Source organism: Anarhichas minor, unplaced genomic scaffold (genome assembly GCF_050575085.1).
Source record: "Anarhichas minor isolate MPS153535 unplaced genomic scaffold, ASM5057508v1 ptg000043l, whole genome shotgun sequence".
Classification (NCBI taxonomy): Eukaryota; Metazoa; Chordata; class Actinopteri; order Perciformes; family Anarhichadidae; genus Anarhichas; species Anarhichas minor.
The window spans coordinates 3,907,799-3,930,815 of record NW_027466489.1 but is presented as its reverse complement, the minus strand read 5'-3'; the positions used below and the strand labels follow the sequence as shown (position 1 = coordinate 3,930,815).

Here is a 23,017-nt window from a genome sequence, read left to right as displayed (position 1 = left end):
CTTCCTTGTTCCCCTGATCCCTCAGCTTTTGTTGTTGCATTGGCCCATTGTACCCGAGAAGAGATCAAGGGGACCCCTGTCGGTTGTGGATTATTCCTTTGTAGAAGCGCCACTGTAGGGGATAGAGGATTAAAAGAGCAGACAGTGAATGGGGATTCAACAGGAAGTTCGTTTGCAGCACACACTGCACATTTATTGTTAAATTGGAGTGTTTTCTATTGAATGGCCTATTTGGTGTAATGTTTTTTTAAACCTATTCGAGGCATAGACCCACATTGACTCTGTACCCATTCTAGGCTCTGTTTTAGTCTGTGTATCACTGTAGAATCTGCCTCATTTGGATATTTATATCATATATGGACAATTAACGCTGGAATTGCCTGTAGCCAGATAATGAATTTCCATTGTGTTTACATGTTTTCCCAGCTGTTGGAGGGGTTTCGAGGCCACTGCAGCTGAATGAATATAAAATAATCATTGTCGTCTTTCTCTCAATTTCCGTTAAGGGCATATTGAAACTTGGGAGCTGCTGTAGCAGTAATCTTGTCACAGTGGTTCTAATTTTGTGTGTGTGTGTCATAGCTACAATCTTTAGACAAAAGGGAATTCTGTGGGCTAGTCTACATTTTTCATAAGCTCTTGCTTCTTCTATTTTTGCAGGAAGCCATGGACCTCAAAGCTGGGCCGCCTCATACGCAGAATGTGCTGCGAGGAACCAATCACCTGTGGACATTGCAGATGAACAAGCTTCGGTTTCGGAGGAGTACCAGGAGCTGGTGCTTGACAAGTTCAACGCTGAGTCCTCCAACCAGACCACCATGAAAAACACTGGAAAGACAGGTCGGCACCACAGATTTAGTTACAGACTAGTTTTGTCCCTAAATCGCATTAAACATTAACATAATAATACCAAAATTCAGATTTCTTTGTACAGTTATGATTTTTTTGTTGGTGAAACTTCAAATACCAGCGTGGAGTTGGGCAATATAGCACAAATCTTTTGAGCAAATGTACCCACTCAAATCCGAAATGAAGGCACATAAGATAAACAATCTGAGAGCCCAATATGATCAGAATGCTAACACAATAATTGACTGTCTAACAATGATGTTAACGGAGAGGAATAGAGCTGAAACAAGTGGTTTCAATAACCACAGATAAAGTCCCTGCATACAAATTTCTCCTTTTACAAGATGAGAAAAATATAATATGGTTTTCTTGGTTGACATCGCTTCACCCTGAATGAACTGAATTTAAAGCTGCAGGGCAAGTCGGTTCAATTAATCTTTCTGAAATTAAGTACTTTATTTTAAGAGGACATTTTTCTAAATCGTTATGTAAAGTATGTAATCTTAATCTTAAATGCATCCCGTATTTTACTTGAAACGAGAGAAGAACATTGACTTATTATTAGTTTATGTATTGTTTATAATTCATCCAGTTCAATTGAGTACCCCTGTGTTAGAGCATTGCAAGCAGTGTTACTAGATCATTTAGCAGGAAAGCCTTGTGCCAATATCGGATATAAAAGATTTTTGCATCACTTTTATGAACCTTAATTTTTACTGGATTAACCAAAAAGCAGACATTATAAATGGTCATTTGTTTTTCCATAAACAGCTGAATGTTCAGTTAGTTTACCATTGCAGAATACATACTGACAATATAAGAAACGTATATACACAGTGATAAAAGACGTTATCCATATCACCACTTTACACATTTGAAGTATCTGAAATGATTCTAGTCAATCTATCCGTGTTTTATTATTGCCTGTGTTGTTCTGCCCGCTGCTCTCCTTTCCTCTTCCCATCCTCTTGGTATCAGCAGGCATGCCTTGTTCACAGAAGCATTTTGCAGCTAACGTGATAAACTGCTACTTCAAACCATTGCCACTGTTTTATTTTTCAATCAGCTAATCCGCGGACCATTGGTGTGGAAATCCTCAACTTAATTGATCTCCTCTGCTTCTGGCACCGTTTCTCTCCGAGTGTAGTTTCATCTTTTGCGTTTGATCATAATGAGAGTTGTTAGCCTCCATGACAACTAAGACCGCTGGGACAGCCGAGCGATGCTGCGGGCTGCTTATTTACAAAGATGGAAATAACACGGCTGGCTGTAAATTTTGGGCACAAACAGTACAGAGGGAATTTTAGATGGCTAAGCACTGTGCAAATCAGGAATATGGAACAATGTTACCACAAAACATTATTCTGCGTTCACTGTTTAGAAGAGGCCAACTTAATATTTAGCTAATTCACTTTCATTTTGTTTATTAAACTATATAGTTTGCCATACTGCCCTTTTGGAAATTACATGACATTGCTTAATTGCTCATTGACTTCTTTTTTTTAAATTATTACTATTACATTATCAACATGAATGCACTTCAGAATATAATGTTTAAAATATTTAACATTTCTAAATATCATTTAAAGATTCTAAATATTTGGACAGTTCAATGATGGATGGATGGATAGATGGATAAATCATATCACAGCTTGTTGGCTCTGTTCAATAATTGGTTAGCTGACGCTCATCTCTACCAAAGCCTAAAAGCCGCAGTTCAGAAAGCGGTGGTTAACTCTCATTAGCATTTATTTTCAGGGCTGCATTTGATCGTCTTTATCCCTTGAAATGTGGATGAATGTGTTCATGAACTAGCCAACATGTTTTGGAGTTAAGTTATTGATCCGAGTAGATATTTGTCCTTCGTGTCGTTTGAAGACCGTTTCAATGTTTTGAATATGATGCGTCCTCCTCAAATGAATCTCTGGCCTTCGGAGTGGTCTTGCATCCTTGGTACACCGCGTATGCCCCGGTCTACAATCTTTGTTCATGCGCCGTCCTTGTCAATCTTTTGTTGTTGAATTGCACTGAAGTTGTTAAAGATGACGTCAAACATGGCCGAGTGTATCCAAGCCCATTGTTGTCCTCGTGTAATTGTCACAGCGTCTGTGGTCCTCGGGAGTCAAGCAGAGGCCCTTTAGTGACACTCTAACTTCTACTTTGATCATGGCTTTTAGCATTTTGTATCATGACAATTCAGCCATGCAGTGTGTCCTCTCATCTTAGCTGCAGTGTTGCACACATCATATACCTCTTTGTCCATTCATGTACATGAGACTAGGACTGCTTTTTCCTGGCTTCCTCTGCCATTTGTTTACATGGACAGCTACAACAGAGCGATGAAGGGGGAAGCTTCTACTCCCAAATGTTAAGTCTCATTCAGTCAGATGTGCATAGGAGTATGACCATTTTACATGTATATGTGAGCAGTAAACATTGCCCGTACCAGTGCGATCCAGCTGGCTTTATCAACATTTTATGACACTTTGGATTTAAAACTGTCATAACTGACTTTTTATTTGAGTTTTTTTTGTTTTCCTAATGCTTTTTTTGTTGTCGTTTTAAAAGTGCAAGGTTTGCCAAGCGTGTAGCGGAACTACGATGGCCGATACACACACTTGAAAAGGATGGCCCAATCCAGAGGCAGTGATTGGTTTGTCCGCTCTAGAGACATGATGGCCGGCTCTTTGAAGAGGACTCGCTCCCTATATAAACATCTAATTTAAAGTTAATGAAGACGGTGATAAAACACTAAAGAAAACATACTCCTGAATATTATATTCCATTTCCATCAATAGTTCCCCTGAAGGCGGCACGTTGTTCCTTTAATGGTAGTGTTTACTCTCAATTTACCATCCATAGTCAGGCTGTCCAGCTATTTGTATAGATTTCTGTCACATATGGTAACACAGATTAATTGCCTTTACTGCATATGGACCAATTATGCGTCCTATCTTGCTTCATGCTTATAAGGCCAATTGTGAATCAGGAAAAACCCCGACCCTGTTTATTTTTTTTATTTTTTGAATGCAGCCACTAGGGGCTGCTGAAGTCCAAATGTTCAAATCCTGCACAGAGGGGCTTTAACATCCTTCATTCTATTTAAAAGTCAATGTTGTAATTAAGAACTGAGTGAATAGATCTTAGAAGTTCATCGAGATTGATTTCACAAGGTTCCCTTGTGCCGCGACCTGCTTTGAGGTTGAGCTGACTTGCCGCCATTCAAGCAGTGTTCCTCAACAAAACATTTCTCAGTGAAATTTCAACAACTCTCCACCAAATTCATGAAATGGGAAGGCCCCAGAGACATTTGCATTGATCAAGGATTTACTTTCACACGCACTCCCCGTCTCTCACTGGATGTGATTCAAGGTCTTTTTGGCTTAGCTTCTAATTCCTGCTCTGCTGTTGGAGGGTTCAAACACACCCAAGGCAGCATTTCTAATGAAACTCTCATGACCAGCCAGTATCCCCTTTCCTTGACTTTCCTTGTGCTGCAGACAGGATTACACAAACTCAACAACAGAAAAACAGGGATTTATTGCCATCCTTGTGAATATGTATGTGTTTTGCAAATGAGTTGCTCAATCATGATCATGTCATGGGTAGTTATTTCGCATACAGACTGATTTTCCCTCTGACCTGATGCTTTTAGTCTGAGAAATCTCCTCCATCTGAGACGTGTTCCTTCATACTGTGGGCCAGCTTAAGCAGCACTGGCACATTAATACTGCTGGCAGATTCTTTCTTGCCTCACAAGAGGGGCTCAGCTCAGCTCATCCTCCATCACACAAGGTTCTCCTCTCTTCAGATCTCCGCTTCTCTCTCGTCCTCTTCTCTGGATCTCGCACTTGATTCTTCCTGCTGGTAATCACTGCATGGAGATCTGTTTCACTTATCTTGATGTCATCCATTCCCTCTGCACAGAGTCTGTTTGCTCGTACCAACGCTCGTACTCGTGGTTTGCTTTGTGTGATGTGATTAAAAGTGGGTTGTCCTTTATTCACTTTGCTTGTAACGGGGGGGAATCAACCGACAGAGCAATGGTGCTCCTCTCGCTAATGATGTCTAATGTAGACGTGGTACAGGTCTATAAATACATTAACAAGTAACCTCAGCCGGGACAGCAGAAGGATGGTAATATGCCTCGTCATGGTTGTGTTTTGGATGTCATGGAAAACTGAAGAACTAATGGAGCTTAAACTCGCCCTTTCAGGACACCGCGGAGTGAATTCACAAACGTAGGCTTCCATGAGAAGCAGACAGGCTGAACTTTTAAGGGGAATCCAAATTGCTGTTGTCATGTAAAAATATCATAAGAGCAGTAATGTGTGTTTTAACCTCAGGAGGCGGATTACATGTCCCACTTTAAAAATTGTGAAAATGTTATGACCCTTAAAAACTCCTCTCAGAAGCCACTGCACGATTTTAAAAGTGCTCAAGCTAGTAACATTGATACATTTCTCATCCGAAATTAGACATTTTGGACTTAATGGACCTTTTTTGGCAGATAGGAACAACATGCAAAGTGGTGGTGTCATTCCCTCTGTGATTATGCTGTTTGATACGGTCTGCTCTCTTCAAGCAAACCCCAATATTTAGCAAAAGTTGTAATATTTGAGGATACTGAGGTTAGAGAATTATTTCTCAGGCAGTTTTGCTTCACTTCCTGAATCTCAGGCATTTGATAGGTAGGGGAATATTGGATTATAAAAAGTCTAGTTTAAATACAAGCAACCTCACAGCCTACGTGAATAACCTAATAGTAATAGCAAGCTTAAAAGGAATTTATATATTTTTTGGTTTCAGAGTTTAGATAAGATTTGAGACCAAACCATTATTGAACATTAAATTCCACAGAATTGCGCAACATAATACTTTCATCACAGCCTGTTTTGAGATCTCAAGGGCCTGAGCTGTTATACTTACTGTATATTTACCCTTTCAAAAATGATTTAGCAAATCACTGATGAATGAAATGTCATAAAATATTGTATGGGCCTTTGTTCATAAACTCTTGCAGTCATATTTTTAAAGCCATATTCTTCTGTGTACAGTAATGAAACTCAGTTACTGTAAACACTTTTACAATGCATTCATGGGACATTAATTACCATGACTGATAGTGGCACAGCATAAATACATGCTGCAATAATCACCTAATTACAAGATCTGGATTACAAGATCTTCTGGAACAGAATGTCAAACCTTCATAATGCAGAAACTGGCAGTAACCTTGCATTCCAGACATTTTTTAAATGATTGCTATTCTACAGCTGAAGCCACGTCATTACAGCCGTACACAAAGCTAGCCGGTGGAAGAAGATAACGAAGCAGGGGAATTCCATTAGAGATAGTCGCTTTGCCTATAGCTGTTCACCACAGTCAACCAATGGGACGTCAAGGCCACTGGAAGAGGCTGGCGTTGGCACATCAGTGGCGTCATTGTTAAGTGTCCAACAATGACTTTGTACCTATAGCAATGATGATTCATCCACGTACAGAAACGAATCATATCAGGCTGTGGGTTGCCAGGTAGCAAAGCTTCCCTCTTGCTGCTCTTCCATCCCACTGAGTCAAGATCCTTTGTGATTTTCTTAGCTCTTTGTCCTGATTAAACTATATATTCTGTGTCGTAATTTCAAAACAAAACCAAGTCTGTGTTCAAGGCAGCGTATTCAACATAACAATATCATCTAGAACATTGAAGTAGCAGAAGAAATGTGGAGTTTGAACAGTTCACATATGCATTAAACACTAAATCAAATCGGAGCGAGTCTACAATCTTCGCCAAGTTGTTGGTTCATACTGACGACGTCACAGGGAGAGACTATGACTGATAAACAAATGAATCGGTGTCTGAAGCAGGTAGAAATAGCATTGTGTCGTGTTATCATAGAAAACAGATTGTTTGATATTTGGAGATAACAAAGTTCATCGTCTCTGGATCAAAAGCTTATAGAACAAATATGAACACCACAGAGTTGAAATGTGTTATTTTTGAGATCATGCGATAATTGAGTTGTCGTTACAGGAAAAAAACCAGATGAGAGTTTAGATAATAAGAATTAAGTTGTGATATTGAGATAACGGATAACAAAGAACATGAGCAGCCTCCACCGCTCTGAGCTTCTGTGGAATCACATCTTTGACTATCTCCCTTCTGCTGCCGTGAGTGTACTCAATTTTCCTTCTTTGTTTGATTCCATGTTTTTGTGTTTGTCTCCAGTTGCTGTTCTCCTGAAGGATGACTACTTTGTAAGAGGTGCTGGACTGCCGGGGCGTTTTAAGGCTGAGAAGATGGAGTTTCACTGGGGCCATAGTAATGGATCAGCAGGCTCAGAACACAGCATAAATGGCAGAAGGTTTCCTGTAGAGGTAAAGCGTCCTTTCACCACAATCCACTTTGATAAATGTGCAATTTGGGGCCACGAGGGTCCATATTGAATATTGGAGCCAAGTACAGATGTGAGGCAGCACATTGATGCTTCTAAAATTGAGTATACCTCGTCTCTAAGAAGCATCACTGGACTGAGAGCTGATCGTTGAAGAAAACCCAATTCAGTGTGATCAAAAGCTATTTTTAGGTAAACGCTGGTTTCCAAAGGATGCTGAAATGGACCATCAGGGGTTATCTCAGTTATCTTTCAAACATATGAACTTGAGTTGCATTATGGGAAGCGTAGAATCCAGCATTCCTGATACTTAACCCAGACTAGAGACTATGGCTATCTCAGCCTCTGCTTTGATTCTGACCTTTTTTATTAATATTTTTTTGTGAGTTCCCTAACTCTATATGAAAAATCCATATAAAATTACTGGAGAACCCCTTTAAAACCTTAAGACTAAGAAATTAAAAGCAGTACAAGAAACGGACATTAAACAAAAAACAAACTAAATGGCTTCTATTCTTTAAAATACTTTCCGCTGTTACTGGTCAGTTGTTAATCAATACAACAATAACATCTTTCTACGTAACATCTTTTGAACCACTGTCACAATCAGATCATTTACAATAGAAAATATGAAAAATGTCATCAATGAAAGCAGAGTTAAAAGACGTCGAGGAAAAGTACAGTTTTGTCGAGTAGAGTCTAAATAAGATGAACAACGAAGCAGAAGTTTGTACTTTTCTCGCTCTAAAAGTGCTTTTTGCACACAAGGTCGCAACACATTTCTCAATGCCATTAGTGTCAAAAGACAAACGGCAGACAAAAGAGACAAAGGAAGAACAGACTGCAGAAGTAATAAAGGAAAGCGGAAACTAAATTATCATCCTCTCTCGTATCACAGATATAAAGGGTATTAAGTCTGAAACCTTTTGGTATTATTTATTCTGGCTCCTGGATTAAAGCAGAAATCCTATTTCTGTGTGGTGCAGAGAATTGGTTATTAGTGCCTTTCAAATGTTTATGATTTACAATGCCATTATCTAAAATGGATTAGCAAATGTGTCTCACTCTTACATTTTGTGGGGTTATACAAAATCGTTTTTTTTATCCCCTCTATTGTCAAACACTAATAATTAGTGTAAATATAACAGTGTATGAAAACAGGAAATGGCTGTTAGTGTGTCCTATCTCCAAACACGCAGCTAGAGTCCTCCTGTGTTTATTTCTTGGCCCTGTTCTTTGGAGCCCTCTACACAAGCACAGCTTTTGATGCTGAAAGGCTGAGTAATTAGATTTATTTTTGCCACATCACTTTGTGTTCAATGTAGTGTTAAAGGGCACCGGATTATATACAGCCATTATAAAGCTGTTGTGCGTACGGCTCCTTTGATGGCGTGCTTCTAAATAAGACAATGGGATTCTCTTTAATGACCAATTTAGGCAGCCGTTAGAAAAACAAGCCTAGCAAGAAGAAGAGAATAATGCCCTTAGGATTCATCATTTATAAATGCAATATATATATATATTTGTAGTTTTGCATGTTTTTGTGTGTAGTCCAAAGTTTTTGCATCAGCCTCTCTGTCAAAGAACATGGATTCCTCCAAGGTTAATGTGCTCGTAGTTTAAAAGGATGAAGCTCTCTTTAAATAGGAAACATAAGCCAACGAGGAAACATTGTGAAGTAGCTTAGCTACTAACGAAAGGAAGAAAATAATAAAAATAAGATTTTAAAAAAATATATATAAATATGTCCACAAATGTGTGTGTATACGAGGAAAATAAAAACATAAATAGGATTAGATATTGTTTTGATGTTTCTTGTTGTAACTGCACAGGAAACACATTCAACCAATCTCAGTCAGCTGTAAGACCTGAACGCTTGGTGCTACAATTGAGAGTGCATACAAACTAGTTTACAAGGAAGTAGAAATGTTGAAATATACGGCTAAAGGTAAGAGGTACAGGATACAGTGTAAATGCAAACCTTGACCAAACCTGTTGAAACAAAGAAAGGGATCAAGACAATGACAGGATTACAGGATAAAAACATATAATAATCCTATCCATGTTTATACACTAATAGGATTAAAGAACCATCGGTTTAAATCCATTTTAAAGAACACGATTTGGAACATAGAAAGGGCTACATCAGACAAAAAAGGTTGCTTTAGAGCGTTTTTGCTCATGCATCCGTGTATTTCTTGCTAATGTGAAGGAATTTTAATTACCAAAAGCTCTGCCATTTGGATACAAAGGTAGAATGATTATTTTTCAGAACTCAAAGGATGAGTGACCCTCTTCTCGTACTATTTAATCTGTTAACACAGCCCTCACAGGATTTACTTGATATTCAGTATGATGGGGTTGAGGTTTCGTAAATGACACCATGGAGAGATGTTCAAAGGAATTTCAGCATTAGTAAAAATAGGCCCAAAAAAAAAGGCCGCCACTCATGGCAACCTAGCAGTCATATCCTCATGGGAAATGCATAGTCTCTGCTACAGGAAGCACAAAAAGGAATATTCCATCCACATATCCGCAAAGATGTTTCCTGTGAACGACACACTGTATATGTGCGCCATATATGCAGACGCAGCACCGAGTGGGAGGTCTGCTTTTTAAAATGATTCTCTTTATCAATAGGTTAGACTGCATGTCTCAAACATGATGTATTATTTCACTCTCTGAATGAGAAGGTGGAGGGAAATCAAATGATGAATGGTTGGAAGGGAACGTGGTTATGCGGGATCTAGCCTTTGGCCATTAAACTTCATCCTGTGAGATGTAGCATTTTCATATTTATGCCTTGACAGAGTTTGATATATTTAATATTCTATAACATCCGACACCACATGCGCAGCAACATTTTATGTTCATAAATGTTTGTGTTTGACATACCCGGTGATCTTCCACAGCAGAGAGGTGGGCTTTTGTTTTGTTTGGTATGTCTTTTGTTCTTCGAGAGTTGAGCAGAATGACCTTGGAGGTTGAGCTCCAGCGCTTGTTTGTCTCTGCTAAACAGAGACTGTTTTCCAATCTGCTGTCTAATTATCTCTCCACTTCAAATGAGTCACATTCAGCCCTGAGTCACTTATAAAACGCCACATAAAGCGTTTATTGTTATGGTCTGAGGAAAAAAAGACTCTAAATGTGTATTCCACCTGCTTGGAAGCTTGAAAACACATGTCGTTCACACATGGGTACAAAAAAAGCAGAAAGCTGCATTATAGAGCTGCTCTCTCTTTGTAACATGGCCATGTAAAAAAAAGAAAACAACAACCACGGCTGCTCGGCCTTTGGCTCACGAGCTTGACATTAATCTAAGCACGGTCTCTTTCATGGGAGTGAAATGGGGAAATCGATAGACGGACCACCTGTTCGCTCTAACAGCACAATGAAAAATGAAACAGTGGATTTCTTTTTCTGCCTCAGGGTACCATAAGGATATATTTTCTAATAATGTATTAGGGTGTCACCAAAGTTGGATTAATTATGCATGGGTTACAAATCACACCTCGGAAGGGTACACACAGTACTGCGGATGTATGAAGTGTTGTGGTGGGTGTACAGTACGGTACATTTCAGGAAGAGAAAGGCTCCAGTAGCACTGAAAGCAAGACTAATGACGGTGGGTATGGCGACCCTGAGAGCTTCATACACATACTAAAAGGAGAGAACACGGAAAACACCATACGTAAATGTGATGGAACTAAGAACTGATGAACACGCGACTGGTTTGTGGCGCATACGTTCCTGAAGCCCCATCAGTGGTGTCGGAAAACGAGTGAAGGATGAATTGTTTGGCTAGAAAGACTAACGCTAGAGGCAAGCAAATATCTGCAATCATATCTGAATGGTGCAATCACAATGAATGTTTTTTTTTATTTTTTATTTTTTATTTTTTTCAATCTTCTTGTTTTGTCTATTTGCATGTGTTAAAGCTCTCAGGGTCACCGGAGCAATAACAGGACAAAAGAATGATGCATGTTTATAGATGTCTGACTCGCAACAGCCATCATAGCAACAAATCATCAACACAATGGATATGTTTAATATATGATCATATATATATATATATATATATATATATATATATATATATATATATATATATATATATATATATATATATATATATATATATATATATATATATATATATATATATAAATAAAAAGAAAGAAAGTTCAATTGAATTGTTGTTGAAACCACAGATGAAGTCATTTATTTCAGCCCTGTTGCGTTCTGTTAACATCATTGTTGGACAGTGAATACATGTATTAGCATTCTGATCATATTGGGCTCTTGGGTTTATCTTCTGTGCCTTCATTTTGGATTTGAGTGGGTACATTTGCTCAAAAGATTTGTGCTTTGCTTCGTAGTGGCACTTCACATTGCCGCTTTTCATAATCGTGACGGCCTCTGAACGTATGAGGCATACTGGTTTTTTAACTGCCCGTAGGAAGACTGAAGATATGAGTCTGTCCATTCTTGGTTAAAGGCTCTGGTTAAGCTATTCCAGTACTTACTAGTCCAACTGTCCGGCCTCTCGTCCAGTCTCTCCCGTCTGTGTGTATCTCACTCGATACAGATACTTGATTGGCTGAGTGGCATCACATGATATGATTTACAACGCATGTAATTGGTCGGTGTGTTTCCTAGACCGCTGAAGGAGTGCCGTAAAATCTGGAAAAGCTGTGCCGGTTAAAATAGAAGCGCTCCGTCAAAATGTAATAATTTCGGTATATAGGTCCAGGGTCCAGATACAACGGCATCTGGGTCCGGATCCGGACCGTATTCCGCCTATTAGTGACCCCTGTTGTCGTGAATCTTTGTGCATTCTTAGCACTTTGTGTGATTTTAAATGTACGTACATGGATTGTAATTACATTATATCTGTTTACTAACACACAATCCTATTCTCTTGTGCTCTCTTTTTTTCATTTTCCGTGAAGTTCTCTGTCAGTGATCTGAATGTGAAACACCAAGTTTCATGTATTAGTTCCGTAACTTACTGTACAAATTTTGTGACACATAATCCTTCTTGTAAATGAATGCTGTAGCACTTAGTAGATGCTCAAGTGAAAGGATAAGGTCGATGTTCATGAGATAATTATACGGTGTGAAAAAAAAACACTGCAGTAGAACTGTTATAAAGTGAGGAAAGAAGAATACATGTGTGCTGCTGTGATAAATCTAAGATCTCTCTGCACACAATCTTATTTCTTGTAGTTTGCTTCTCTTGCCTCAATATCTGGCTGTCTTGGGAAATCAGGCCAAACATGACTTTGATTTTCACCTGTTTGTGCTTAAATGGAACTTGGGAATGCGGAGCAGCGTTCAGAGCTTGTATTTGCACTCCCTTTGTGGGACGTCTGCTCCACAGACCAGACTGGAGGTAAATTATAAAGCTCAAATAATCTTTTGTTTGTCTTTCAGTTTCCTCTGGTTACAGCTGGCGAAAGACCGCCAGCTGTAACCACCATTTTCAGATTTTCTTTACATATTTCTTTGTTCAACAGTGTGGTACTTTTGTGCTGACAAAACAAACGTGTATGAGTGTGTCTGAATGATTGAAGAGAGCTTAAAAATTGGTCCGACCACCTGTCTGTCCTGATAAAAATCAACAACTTCCGGCGATATCTCACGATGTGAATGAAGTTTACTCTAAGAAGGGCGTTTTGTGCCAGAGCTCGCAAACATACAGAGAAACAAAGTGTGCAATCAAGTGGTTCAGATTGCTTTCACGAACATTTCTTTTTTTATTGGCTGCAATGAAAGTGTTTGACAGTTGAATATCACGTTTTCCACTGTGCTCTTAATAAGAGCCGGTCACGTGAGCCAATGTCACCGAGTAAATGAAGCCTAAGGGGGGCCAGCTTAATTGGGTAATGTAGTTAATAACATCTGAAGGGTGATGAATAGCTGGAGCTCTTTCTTGTGGAGTTCTCGCAAAACAAATTAGTTCCATTAAAGGCTGCAGTTAAAGGAACTCTGAAGGAAACGTATTAACTTCAATTATCTGGATTGAGACATTTTGTACCTGTTTTAGGCCTTTGATATGCAATAATGGATTTATTTATTCTTTTTGCCTCTGTTTTATGTACAGCCAATTGTGGCTGGGTTTCCCCCCCATCGTAATTTTTCTTTGAAAAAAGAAAAAAGGCAAGCATACCCTTTAATTAAATCAACATCGAGGACCTTTTTTTTATTGCCAATTAACTTGGTTCAGTGACATGAAAGGGTTTTTCATTTTAAAGAGGCTTCAGACAGTGAGATGATGGACAGCTCCAATTGCTACTTTTAGAATCATTTGCCGATTTTGATCAGCACTCCCATAATATGCTTTAAAATGAAAGGAATGAAAATATCTTTCTTATTGGACATCAGAGCCATGACATGTATCCGATGTATTCGGTGTAAAGTAGTTTTCACGTTATATACACACATCACCTAAGCTTTTTTTTAAACTCGGAAGCAATGTTGCGGGTGATATACGGTAATTGGAAGCGATGATTATAAGCACACAATTCTGTTAGATCTCACCACGAGCAAAGAGCACCATTCTGCAGTTCTTCCTCTCAGCTCGTAACTTGTCTCTGTGAGGACATTCGCCCTGAGGAATGGGATGCTGTATTTCTCCAACGTCCCCCAAGAGTGGCAGAACACAAAAAGGAATGACACAGATTATGGGAGATTTATGGGAGTGATAAATACACCCTCTTTTATGCCCCTCAAAACAGCTTTTCATCAGCTCCTCAGCAGTGTGCCCGAGTGATTGATGACGGGGAGTGTTGGTTCTCCTTGTCCACTCCTCAAGCGGTTTATGCTCTGTTTCCCATCCCAGATGCAGATCTACCTTTACAATTCCGATGACTTTGACAGCCTTAGTGCTGCCATCAAGGAGCGACGCATCATTGCTGCCATGGTCGTCTTCTTTGAGGTAAGGTATGACCAGGCCTGAAGGTCAAGACAAATGTAATCTGAAAAGATCTGAGACAAGTGCACTTGTACTAACGGTGTACTTGACCGTTTGTATCCATAATAGCAGCATGGTTCTAGGGAAGTGATATTCAACTGAGCCCCCTATTAAGATGGAATTTAATTGATTCACAATGGGATTTCTTTTTTACTTTTAAGGTAAACAAGATGCCAGAATGTCCCCTGTATGTTAGCAAAGCACTGCTGTACAGCCTCATTGTGTCGCTAGCATGGCTGTAGAATCTCAGTCTTGTCAAAACGTCCGGCTTTGTTTGCTCAGAGGAGTTACGCTACTCTTCAGGGAAGCCTTTGTAATGGCTCTGCTTTCAGTTTCTGGTAGAAGTGCCTTCATGGAAAATATCCTTTTTTACAGGCTTATTAGATGACTTTATTTACACAAACTACGCTTGCTGCCAACTGTTAGAAATAGATTACAAAACCAAGGAGATGAGTGAATAAATATATCAACAGCGGATTGAAAATAAAATGACAGAAATAAGAAGAAAATAGGAAATCATACCAAGAAAATAAGAGTAAGAGTCAAATGTGCTGGAAAACGGACTCAATGAGACTATTATGATATAAGGGGGATGGTTGTAATTGTATTAGTCCAATTATGACAATAATGAAGATCTGAACATGTTTTTGAGGTCAGTATAAAATGATAAATATTTATTAGAAATAGTCTTTGGCACCTGTGTTGTGAATGCATAGTTTCTCTTCACTTTGTAGTTGATTATTTTTCTGTTTTCTGTGGCACATTGCAGATTGCTTACCGAGATGCAACAAATTGTCCCCTGAAGGGCTGCGCACATAAGCTCTTAATGGACAAGAATGGTCCTAATTTCTGTTAACAGTAAAAACACCTCAGAGATTTATGAACCGTGAAAAAGCATACACCAGCAGCTCACGTTCCACTCTTAATTTGCAGTAGCAATATCTATGCGATTGATGGCAGGCAATCAATGTGGGCTAACCTTCAGCTTAATAGCATGTAGGCAGCGGTCAGCTCTCAAGAAGAGGGAGGCTGGAATGGGGACACAGGTGTTTGTAATGTAGGTCTACTCTTAGACACTGATAAACCGCGTGTGTACGAGAACCTAAATGCCTCCGCTGGGTCCTGACAGCCCTATTGCTTACTGCAATTAGCACCCGCATACACAACCCGCTGAATAGCAGTTTACAGTGCGAGAGTTTTTAAGCGAGCACACACACACACACATTGGCTCAGATTTACCATTTCTAATCAATGAGGAGAGTTCTTCCTTTGCTCCCCAAAGGCCTATTAATGGCCTCTAAGGTGTGCATATTATCCACATTCAGCATTCAGTTGCACACAATTATTCTCCTCTGACTGACCTGAATTAATGTTCAGCGAGGGAAGATTGGTCCCCGCATCGCAATACTGTTTTGTCCATTCCTGTCTCTTAAGTAGGACATTTGGGATATTGCAGAATGCGTAGCTGGACAGTATTTGCTTGTGTTCACTCATTTGAAGGAACTAATAGTAGGCCTTATAGCAAAGGAGGGAATCTCCACTGGTGTTAGTCCTCCCCTAACATTACAGGTACAAATGTAATCATTTTCCTCAAAGAAGCATTAAATATTGATAGTCAAGTTATTTAACAGTAAATGTCATGAAAACTACATGTCAATATAGCCATCTGGCACAACAGCAGAAACAACAGTGTTGTAAATGACCAGGGGACTGAATCAATTCATCGGTTACATCAACCTTCAAACGCTCACCAAAAACACAACCCATCACAGACCTCACAAAAAGAAAAGATGGAGTTAGATGCTGCTAGATTATGTTGTATTGTAGAGATGTTGTCCTCATTGTGTCCTGCTGTATTTTGTTCATATTGATTGTCCTTAGTCATTATGTTAGATTATTCCTCGAGTCTTGTAATCCCTTTTGTAATCCTTTTGTCTCGGGACATTTCCTGCAGCTGGGGCAAAAAGACAATCCAGCTGTAGAGCCTATCATCCAGGGATTAAAAGGAGTAGTGCATCATGGTAAGTAATGGGAAAGTGTGTGTATGTATGTCTAAGAGTGTGTGTGTATGTATGTATGTATATATATATATATATATGCTGTTTATTTATTTACTATCCACTGATATATTTTGTCTGCCAACCCAAAATCTCTTCTACATGAAACAATACTGTGGGTATCAAGTGTATTTGGGATATTCAATCCCTTGATATCCCTTATACAATCACTCACGGACATCAACATGAACAATCCACCTGGTTGATCCTAGAGGAACATTCCTCACGACAGTGCAGACATTGTGCTCCTCCCCTGCAGTTTCTCCATAGAACAGAGATTGATACTCTTGCGTTCAGCTGCGTAACCATTGGTCTTCATTTTTTTTAAAACTCCAAATTAGAGTCTAAACACAAGATATGAGCAGAGTTTAACTTCAAAAGGATGCAAAATTTGCAAGATACCGCCTCTCCCTCGCTTGTGCAGCTGCACAATGGGAGACCTCTGAGGAGCCTCACTTACTGAGAAAGAGCTATTAATTACATCTGAGCCTCAATTAGACAGCCAGCACTCCGTTGTATTCTGACTCGTGTGTACATTGTGGCCCTTGGCTCCTACTGAGGCTCATGTTCACATTTAAATCGTTAAGGTCTTGTGTTGTCTTCATGGCCTATTATCTTAAATTACTGCTGCAGCGCTGCATGCATGACTTATGCAGACCATAAGCAGATGATATAACATGATTTTGTAATCCTTTACAGCATCTGGGTTCACAGCAGCTCTGTTTGCACAGACGCGTATGGCTTGTTTTACAACCTGCCGCTGACGGCGGTCTTAACCGTATGTGAGCATAGCTATACACTGACAAGGACACGTAAATGGATGAGGATATATGGAAGCATAGAGTAATTGCGCTGTATCTGTGCTGGTTTCACAAACTGGTGCTGGGCTTCGTTGGACTGTTTCTAATTATGATTTCACTCCCTGTACTTTCTGGAGATGGATGTTTTGTGTTGTGCGCTTGTAAGGTTTTGACTCTTGTGTTGAGCATTGTAGGCGGGGAAACTGACACACATCTGAGGGTAAAAAAGCTCACTGCGAGACCACTAGAGATTCTGAAAAAGCATGTGAATTGTCCCGTGGTTCAGAAAATGGGTCGCTTTGTTCAATGAAATTTCTGCACTCAAAATTCCATTGAAGTAATTGCTGTAAGGAAATTGGCCTGTTTTCTGATTGGCTCGTTATCAGCTGGGAGGCCATTTCACCCGTGGTTTTAATTCCACAGAGGTATTTCAGATCCACTTCTCTTTTGTTGTAACCTTGATAAAGACAGGTTGCCAGAACATGTTGGTTTTACTAGATTCTTTTATGAATCTCCATCAGCCTCTAAAAGTGTCTGAACCCTTCACAGATGTTCGTGCTAACACCACAGTATCTCTCATCTCCCAGATGAGAGAGAGCTCAGTGTGGGTGTGGGGTTTTTGGACTCGCTTCCTGCTGGCTGCTAAATGCTCCTCGCCTCCTCCCCTGTTAGGGTGGTTGGTTTTCCGCTAACTCGTTATCCCACAGTCATCCATCCATCAGCATCTCGGCGGCCCATGAGCGATAGGGCACGTACACTGTCTGAAGACGGGGAGAAGAAAGGCTGTGAATACTGAATTTGACTTTGAGTACAGATGGGGCATGGGGCGAGGCATCCAGTGCCTCAGTAGTTCTATCACCCAAAGCCTCTGCTTTTTTAGATAAGTTAATAAGCTGTTAGAGATTGGATTTCACAATTATTTGGGTTTTTCACGTCATAATTCAATAAAAAAAACAAGCCCACTTGCATAGCTCACGCACGGGAATAAAGGGATCTTCCTGCTGTTTTGTCTTGTTATTTTTTTACATGGCGTCGCCTGGTTCTGATCACGAAGGATGGAACAGATCCGGTAATCATTTGGATCTGTCTTAATCCCCATGGCCCATGCGACAGTTGTTCCACGTAACGGAGCAGGAAACCACCCAGCCACAGATCAGCTGTCAGAGCAGGCCATTTTATCTGACTCCCCTCCCTTTGCTCCTTTCTAAAGAGGACCAAAGGGAGATCTCTGAGTACAGAGATCTGGCCAGAGTGATAACAAGTGGTGAGGCTTTCAACTGCTGTCACCACCATTCCACTAGTAGAGGTTTCAGGAAAGCAGTTAAAATGCCACAGGGAGAATGAAATGAAACAACCATTTAAAATGCAACTGAGGATATTCAGGGTTTTTGGCAAAGCATTTGAGGGTGGTAAAAATGTGGTGTTTTTGATCCCATTCCCTACCCAGAAAAGGAAACTAACCTCAGGTCGTTCATCCTGAGGGATCTGCTGCCAGCGTCACTGGACAGCTATTACCGATACACCGGCTCTCTGACCACACCACCCTGCATCAAGGTAGTGGAGTGGATCATCTTCTCCAGGCCTGTGTATCTGTCCCACTCACAGGTGCGTTAAGTCCACACACACACACACACACACACAAACACACACATGCCCAGACAGCTATATTCTCCATTTGCACACATTTAGTGGATCACTTGCTGTCCCACAGTATCGACGCACAAGCATCCCATCTTCCCTTTTTCCTTCGTTTCTCCCCAACTCCTCTGCATATGAAACCATAACTGCCTATATAGTGGATGAGTAAGCAGGAAGTGGGTGCCAATTACTTGTATTTAAATGATAATGTGAGATAACCTTTATACACGTATCATGTTGGTCTGAGACAGTGACAATAGGGTCTTAAATAGAATACTGCTGCCGATGGTTATCACATTATTAAAGTTGTTCAAATGCTGCAATGTTCATTCATTTAAATTCATTTTAATTATTGCAGTAAAGGTTTAACATATGCTCGATGCAAATTGTGGTATTTTACAGGATTCACCTAAAGCACCTATGTGCTTTAGAGCAGTTTTTTTAGAGCAGTTTTTTAGTGATTTTAAGAGGTAATATATGCCAAATCATGCCCCATGCTTTTTGCTGATCCCATACACTGTTGCTGCATCTTTTATACATACAATTCTTGGGTTACCCAGCTGCATACAATATCCTCCAGAGCGTTCTGTGCTGTAGAAATGTGCAGGGCTCAGTGGAATTTCTATTAACTTGCAGGAGGACAAATCTTTTGTTCAGAAATGACTTTTGCTGCAAGAATATTGACCACCGCCACAATGTTTGTGACGCTCACAGATAGTCTGTTATGAACCTGTAATTTATTTCTCCAAGCACGCATAGGACACATTGATTCCTCAGTATCTGTAATGTGTAGTCATTACAGCACGCGGCAGGAGATCATTCATGGCAATCAATGGCCACAAATTTGCCCCATTGAGAAGTTACAGCCCGGTAGGTAGCCAGGATGATGATTGAGGTCTATGCCTGCTGGTGCCTGTGGTGTGAATGTTTCTTGCAAATCCTCTGCTCCAGTTTTGAACAGTCAGCTGCTGTCAAGTGGCTACAAATGCAGTCCTGCATGATATATTATATTCCACACACACGCACACACACAGTAAAAATAACTAACTTGTTCAGTAGCTATTCTCTGTTTCTTTCCATCTAGCTGGAGGCCTTTTACTCCATCTTTACAACAGAGCAACAAGACCACGTCAAGTCTGTCGAGTACCTGAGGAACAACTTCCGACCCCTGCAGGACCTGGACAATAGGAAAGTCTTTAAGTCGGCTGTAAAAGATGCATGGCAGAAAGACTTAACGGAAGTCTTGGGAAGCCCTCACAGCACTGAGGCTTCAAGAGGTAAGCTCTGTTTCCTGCTTTGTACCCCATTCTCCCTGCCGTTTGCACCACGGTTTAACCCAAGGGTCTCCTGTAATTACAATCATGACTTGCTGTTTTATTAGTTAGTCATCACCCTCCAAACTCTTTAAATGGCATTCGATAGTATCGTAAGGGTGATAATTCCATATAATAATTTATCGTCTTTTAGATGGGATCGATGTATGTAATGGCCTTTATCGTGATAGAAGGTTTTGGCCATATCGCCCAGCCCAAGATCTCCATTATGTGTAAATTTAAGATTTCACTACATATTATTTCCCATACTATTCCACAAAGACAACTCTATTTACCAGCACTATTTTCTCCCTGGTCAAACAGGTATTTTTGACCAGGTTAGTTCAAATTTCACAAGATGTTTAGATAAAGATTGTCCTGTCAGGATCATCACTCTCCCGTTGTTGCAACTCATTTTTATATTAAAGAACATATTAATACAAAGCACAGACCTCATGCAGGGATTGATTGGAGTATTTTTTGTTATGTGGGCATCTTGCAGCGCTTGCGTTAACAGAACAGTACAGGAACTATGGAGACTAATGAGAAAAGCTGCTGCGCTTTAAAGTGGTCTTGTTGGTGTCTGGCGGGAAGAATTGATTGGGAATGCTTTTGATGAAGTTGGAGCACTCTCACAAGGCCGATCAGCAATCATCATTAATATGTGGCACAGCTAAAATAGACCCATACAAATTAAGTTGTGAAATTGCTTTTGTGGCATTATGTCAGTAGGCAGAATGAATGTGGACCAATGTCTCTCCATTTTTTTCTCGCTTGCTTGTTTTGTCTTTGTGTCTCTCTCGCATTTCTATTTCATTGTGCTATTTTAGCACAATGAAATAGAAATGTAAGAATTCACACTTAACGGAGGGGCGCTGGGAGTAAACGGTATCTTATCTTCAGGGGTGACATCTGTCAAGGTTGGAAGGGGGGGGGGGGGGGGGGGGATTCATCTGCGCACAAGAAATCATGGTTTTGCTTGTAAATGTTGTGAGAGCCAGGGCCATACATTGACTGAATGCCATCCCTGTGGCTTTTACAGCCATGAAGGTTGTTTGGCCATTCGAGATGTATAGCTTCTGATGCAACAAACATGTTGCAAATTAGTTTGTCAAGTAATAATGGCAAGATAAATACAGCGATTTGCTTTATTGTGTTAATGCTGTGTATGTGCATGTGTAACACCAAGCTCTATCAACCTGTGCATGCAAGCCTTTGGCGTACCTCTGTTTTTTTTTTAGTTTTGGTTAATGATGATATGGTCCATAGGGCTGCAAATAACTTTCATTTTCATTATTAATTACACTTCTCTTGTTTAGCTGATACATATTTTGGGCTTTAATATGTCAGTCAATAGGGAAAAATCAGTCAACGCACAATTACATAAAACAGATAAAAGCAGCAAATCCTCAAATTGCTACTGGAACCAAAGAATGTTTGACATGGAAGCAATGAATCAAGTTTATTATTTCTCAGTCTACTAAGGACATTATTAACATGTCCTATGTGGTAATGCTGTTAGTCAGTGTTGAGACTGACGTTAGCTATAGCAACAGTCGTATGTTATAATGAAATAAGTACTGTAGTTGCGGTGTTGGTATTTAGCCCTCAGATGACATGCCTACCTTGACTGCAAAGTTCAGAAAATACAGTTCTTATGTCAAAATCAGCATTATTTGTGTTTTCCATGACATTGTTGTTTTCCCTTTTCTTCCAATGACTATACAAAGCCTCCTTAAAACAAATGGTATAGCCTTGAGAGGAGAGAAGCAGTGGAACTGCTGTTTGTTTACAACTTTCAATTCATCCCCTTTATGGTTGAATCTGCCAGGAGAGAAATGCGTGCTCTGCTCTTGAGTGGTGTAGCAGACTGAGGTGAAACCACTGTGAGGCTGATTTTGGGACGTTACAATACATCTATTCACAGAAAAGTGTTAGGATTTTTACTAGAGGCTCTAGCATGATGAATAATTGTGCCAGTGATTTTTTTTTTTTTGTTGAACTTGAGATAAAGTGACAAAAAACCTTTTGCATACAAATTTTGAAAACGATTTAGATGAGCACTTGTTAATTCCGCTGGCAATCTGCCGTTGTATTAAAAGGTTTTCATAAAATGAACAACTATCTCAGATCAATGAAGTTTATAATTAATACAGAGACATCATGATTTCTCATCAGTAAACCACAAAGTTGCCCCAATTACAGTGAACAAACTTGGATGATATGAAAATTTCATGTCGCGACGATCATGGCCGAATTAATTTCGATTCACGATGTTATCCCAGCAATCATCAAAAATATGCTTTACACTCTTAAAATGGTACTTAAACATACTCAAATCACTTTACCTGACATTATTTTCAGAAATCAATTAATTTATTGCATCACAGATAGGACGTGAAGTAACTATCATTTTTTGTGATAAACAAACAATTAAATAAATCGTAGGGCCCCCTCCATCAATGAAGGATAAATACGGTTTCTTTTTCATAATAGTTCATAATCCCGATTCACAACAATTCATTATTGTGAGTGTTATTTCATTGCCATCTGCAAAAAAAAAAATCCTATATAGCCCTTTCAACAAACTTAGAATTTTTAACAAAAATAATAATCACAACTGTGTTGTCTTTCAAGTTGCCAAATAGGAGTGTAGAGCTACAGCTGCTGTTGCTTTCAGTGTGACTAGGATGATGGCTGACGTGACGGTAATGATGCAGGCAGTAAAACCATCACGATGTCTTCAGCAGTTATTAAACAGGCTGCTTTAAAGCTACTGCAATTGACAACAAACATCTGACGGGTTATAATGCATTTCACACCTGTCACACCTAATCAACACCCCGAGATATTCTTGCTATTGTGTAGTTTTTTTCGCCCCTGTGTTCCTGTGTCTGATTTCCTCCCACCCTGTCTTCCTTTCACATATCATGGTGCATAATTTGCACCATAGCGTCACTTTGTTAATGGAGAACTGACGTGACAATTT

At 39.7% G+C, this 23,017-nt stretch overlaps 1 protein-coding gene across 2 annotated transcripts in view; it reads left to right on the top strand.

The window, feature by feature from the left end:
• Nucleotides 1-23,017, top strand: part of ca16b (carbonic anhydrase XVI b) — an 89,023-nt gene that overhangs the window by 47,827 nt on the left and 18,179 nt on the right. For both annotated transcript variants that reach the window (XM_076110998.1, XM_076110997.1), the window contains exons 3-8: nucleotides 661-840; nucleotides 7,079-7,227; nucleotides 14,089-14,184; nucleotides 16,175-16,241; nucleotides 18,525-18,682; nucleotides 19,800-19,992. In XM_076110998.1, the coding sequence (XP_075967113.1) occupies nucleotides 661-840; nucleotides 7,079-7,227; nucleotides 14,089-14,184; nucleotides 16,175-16,241; nucleotides 18,525-18,682; nucleotides 19,800-19,992 (843 nt within the window). The remainder of the gene's footprint in view (nucleotides 1-660; nucleotides 841-7,078; nucleotides 7,228-14,088; nucleotides 14,185-16,174; nucleotides 16,242-18,524; nucleotides 18,683-19,799; nucleotides 19,993-23,017) is intronic.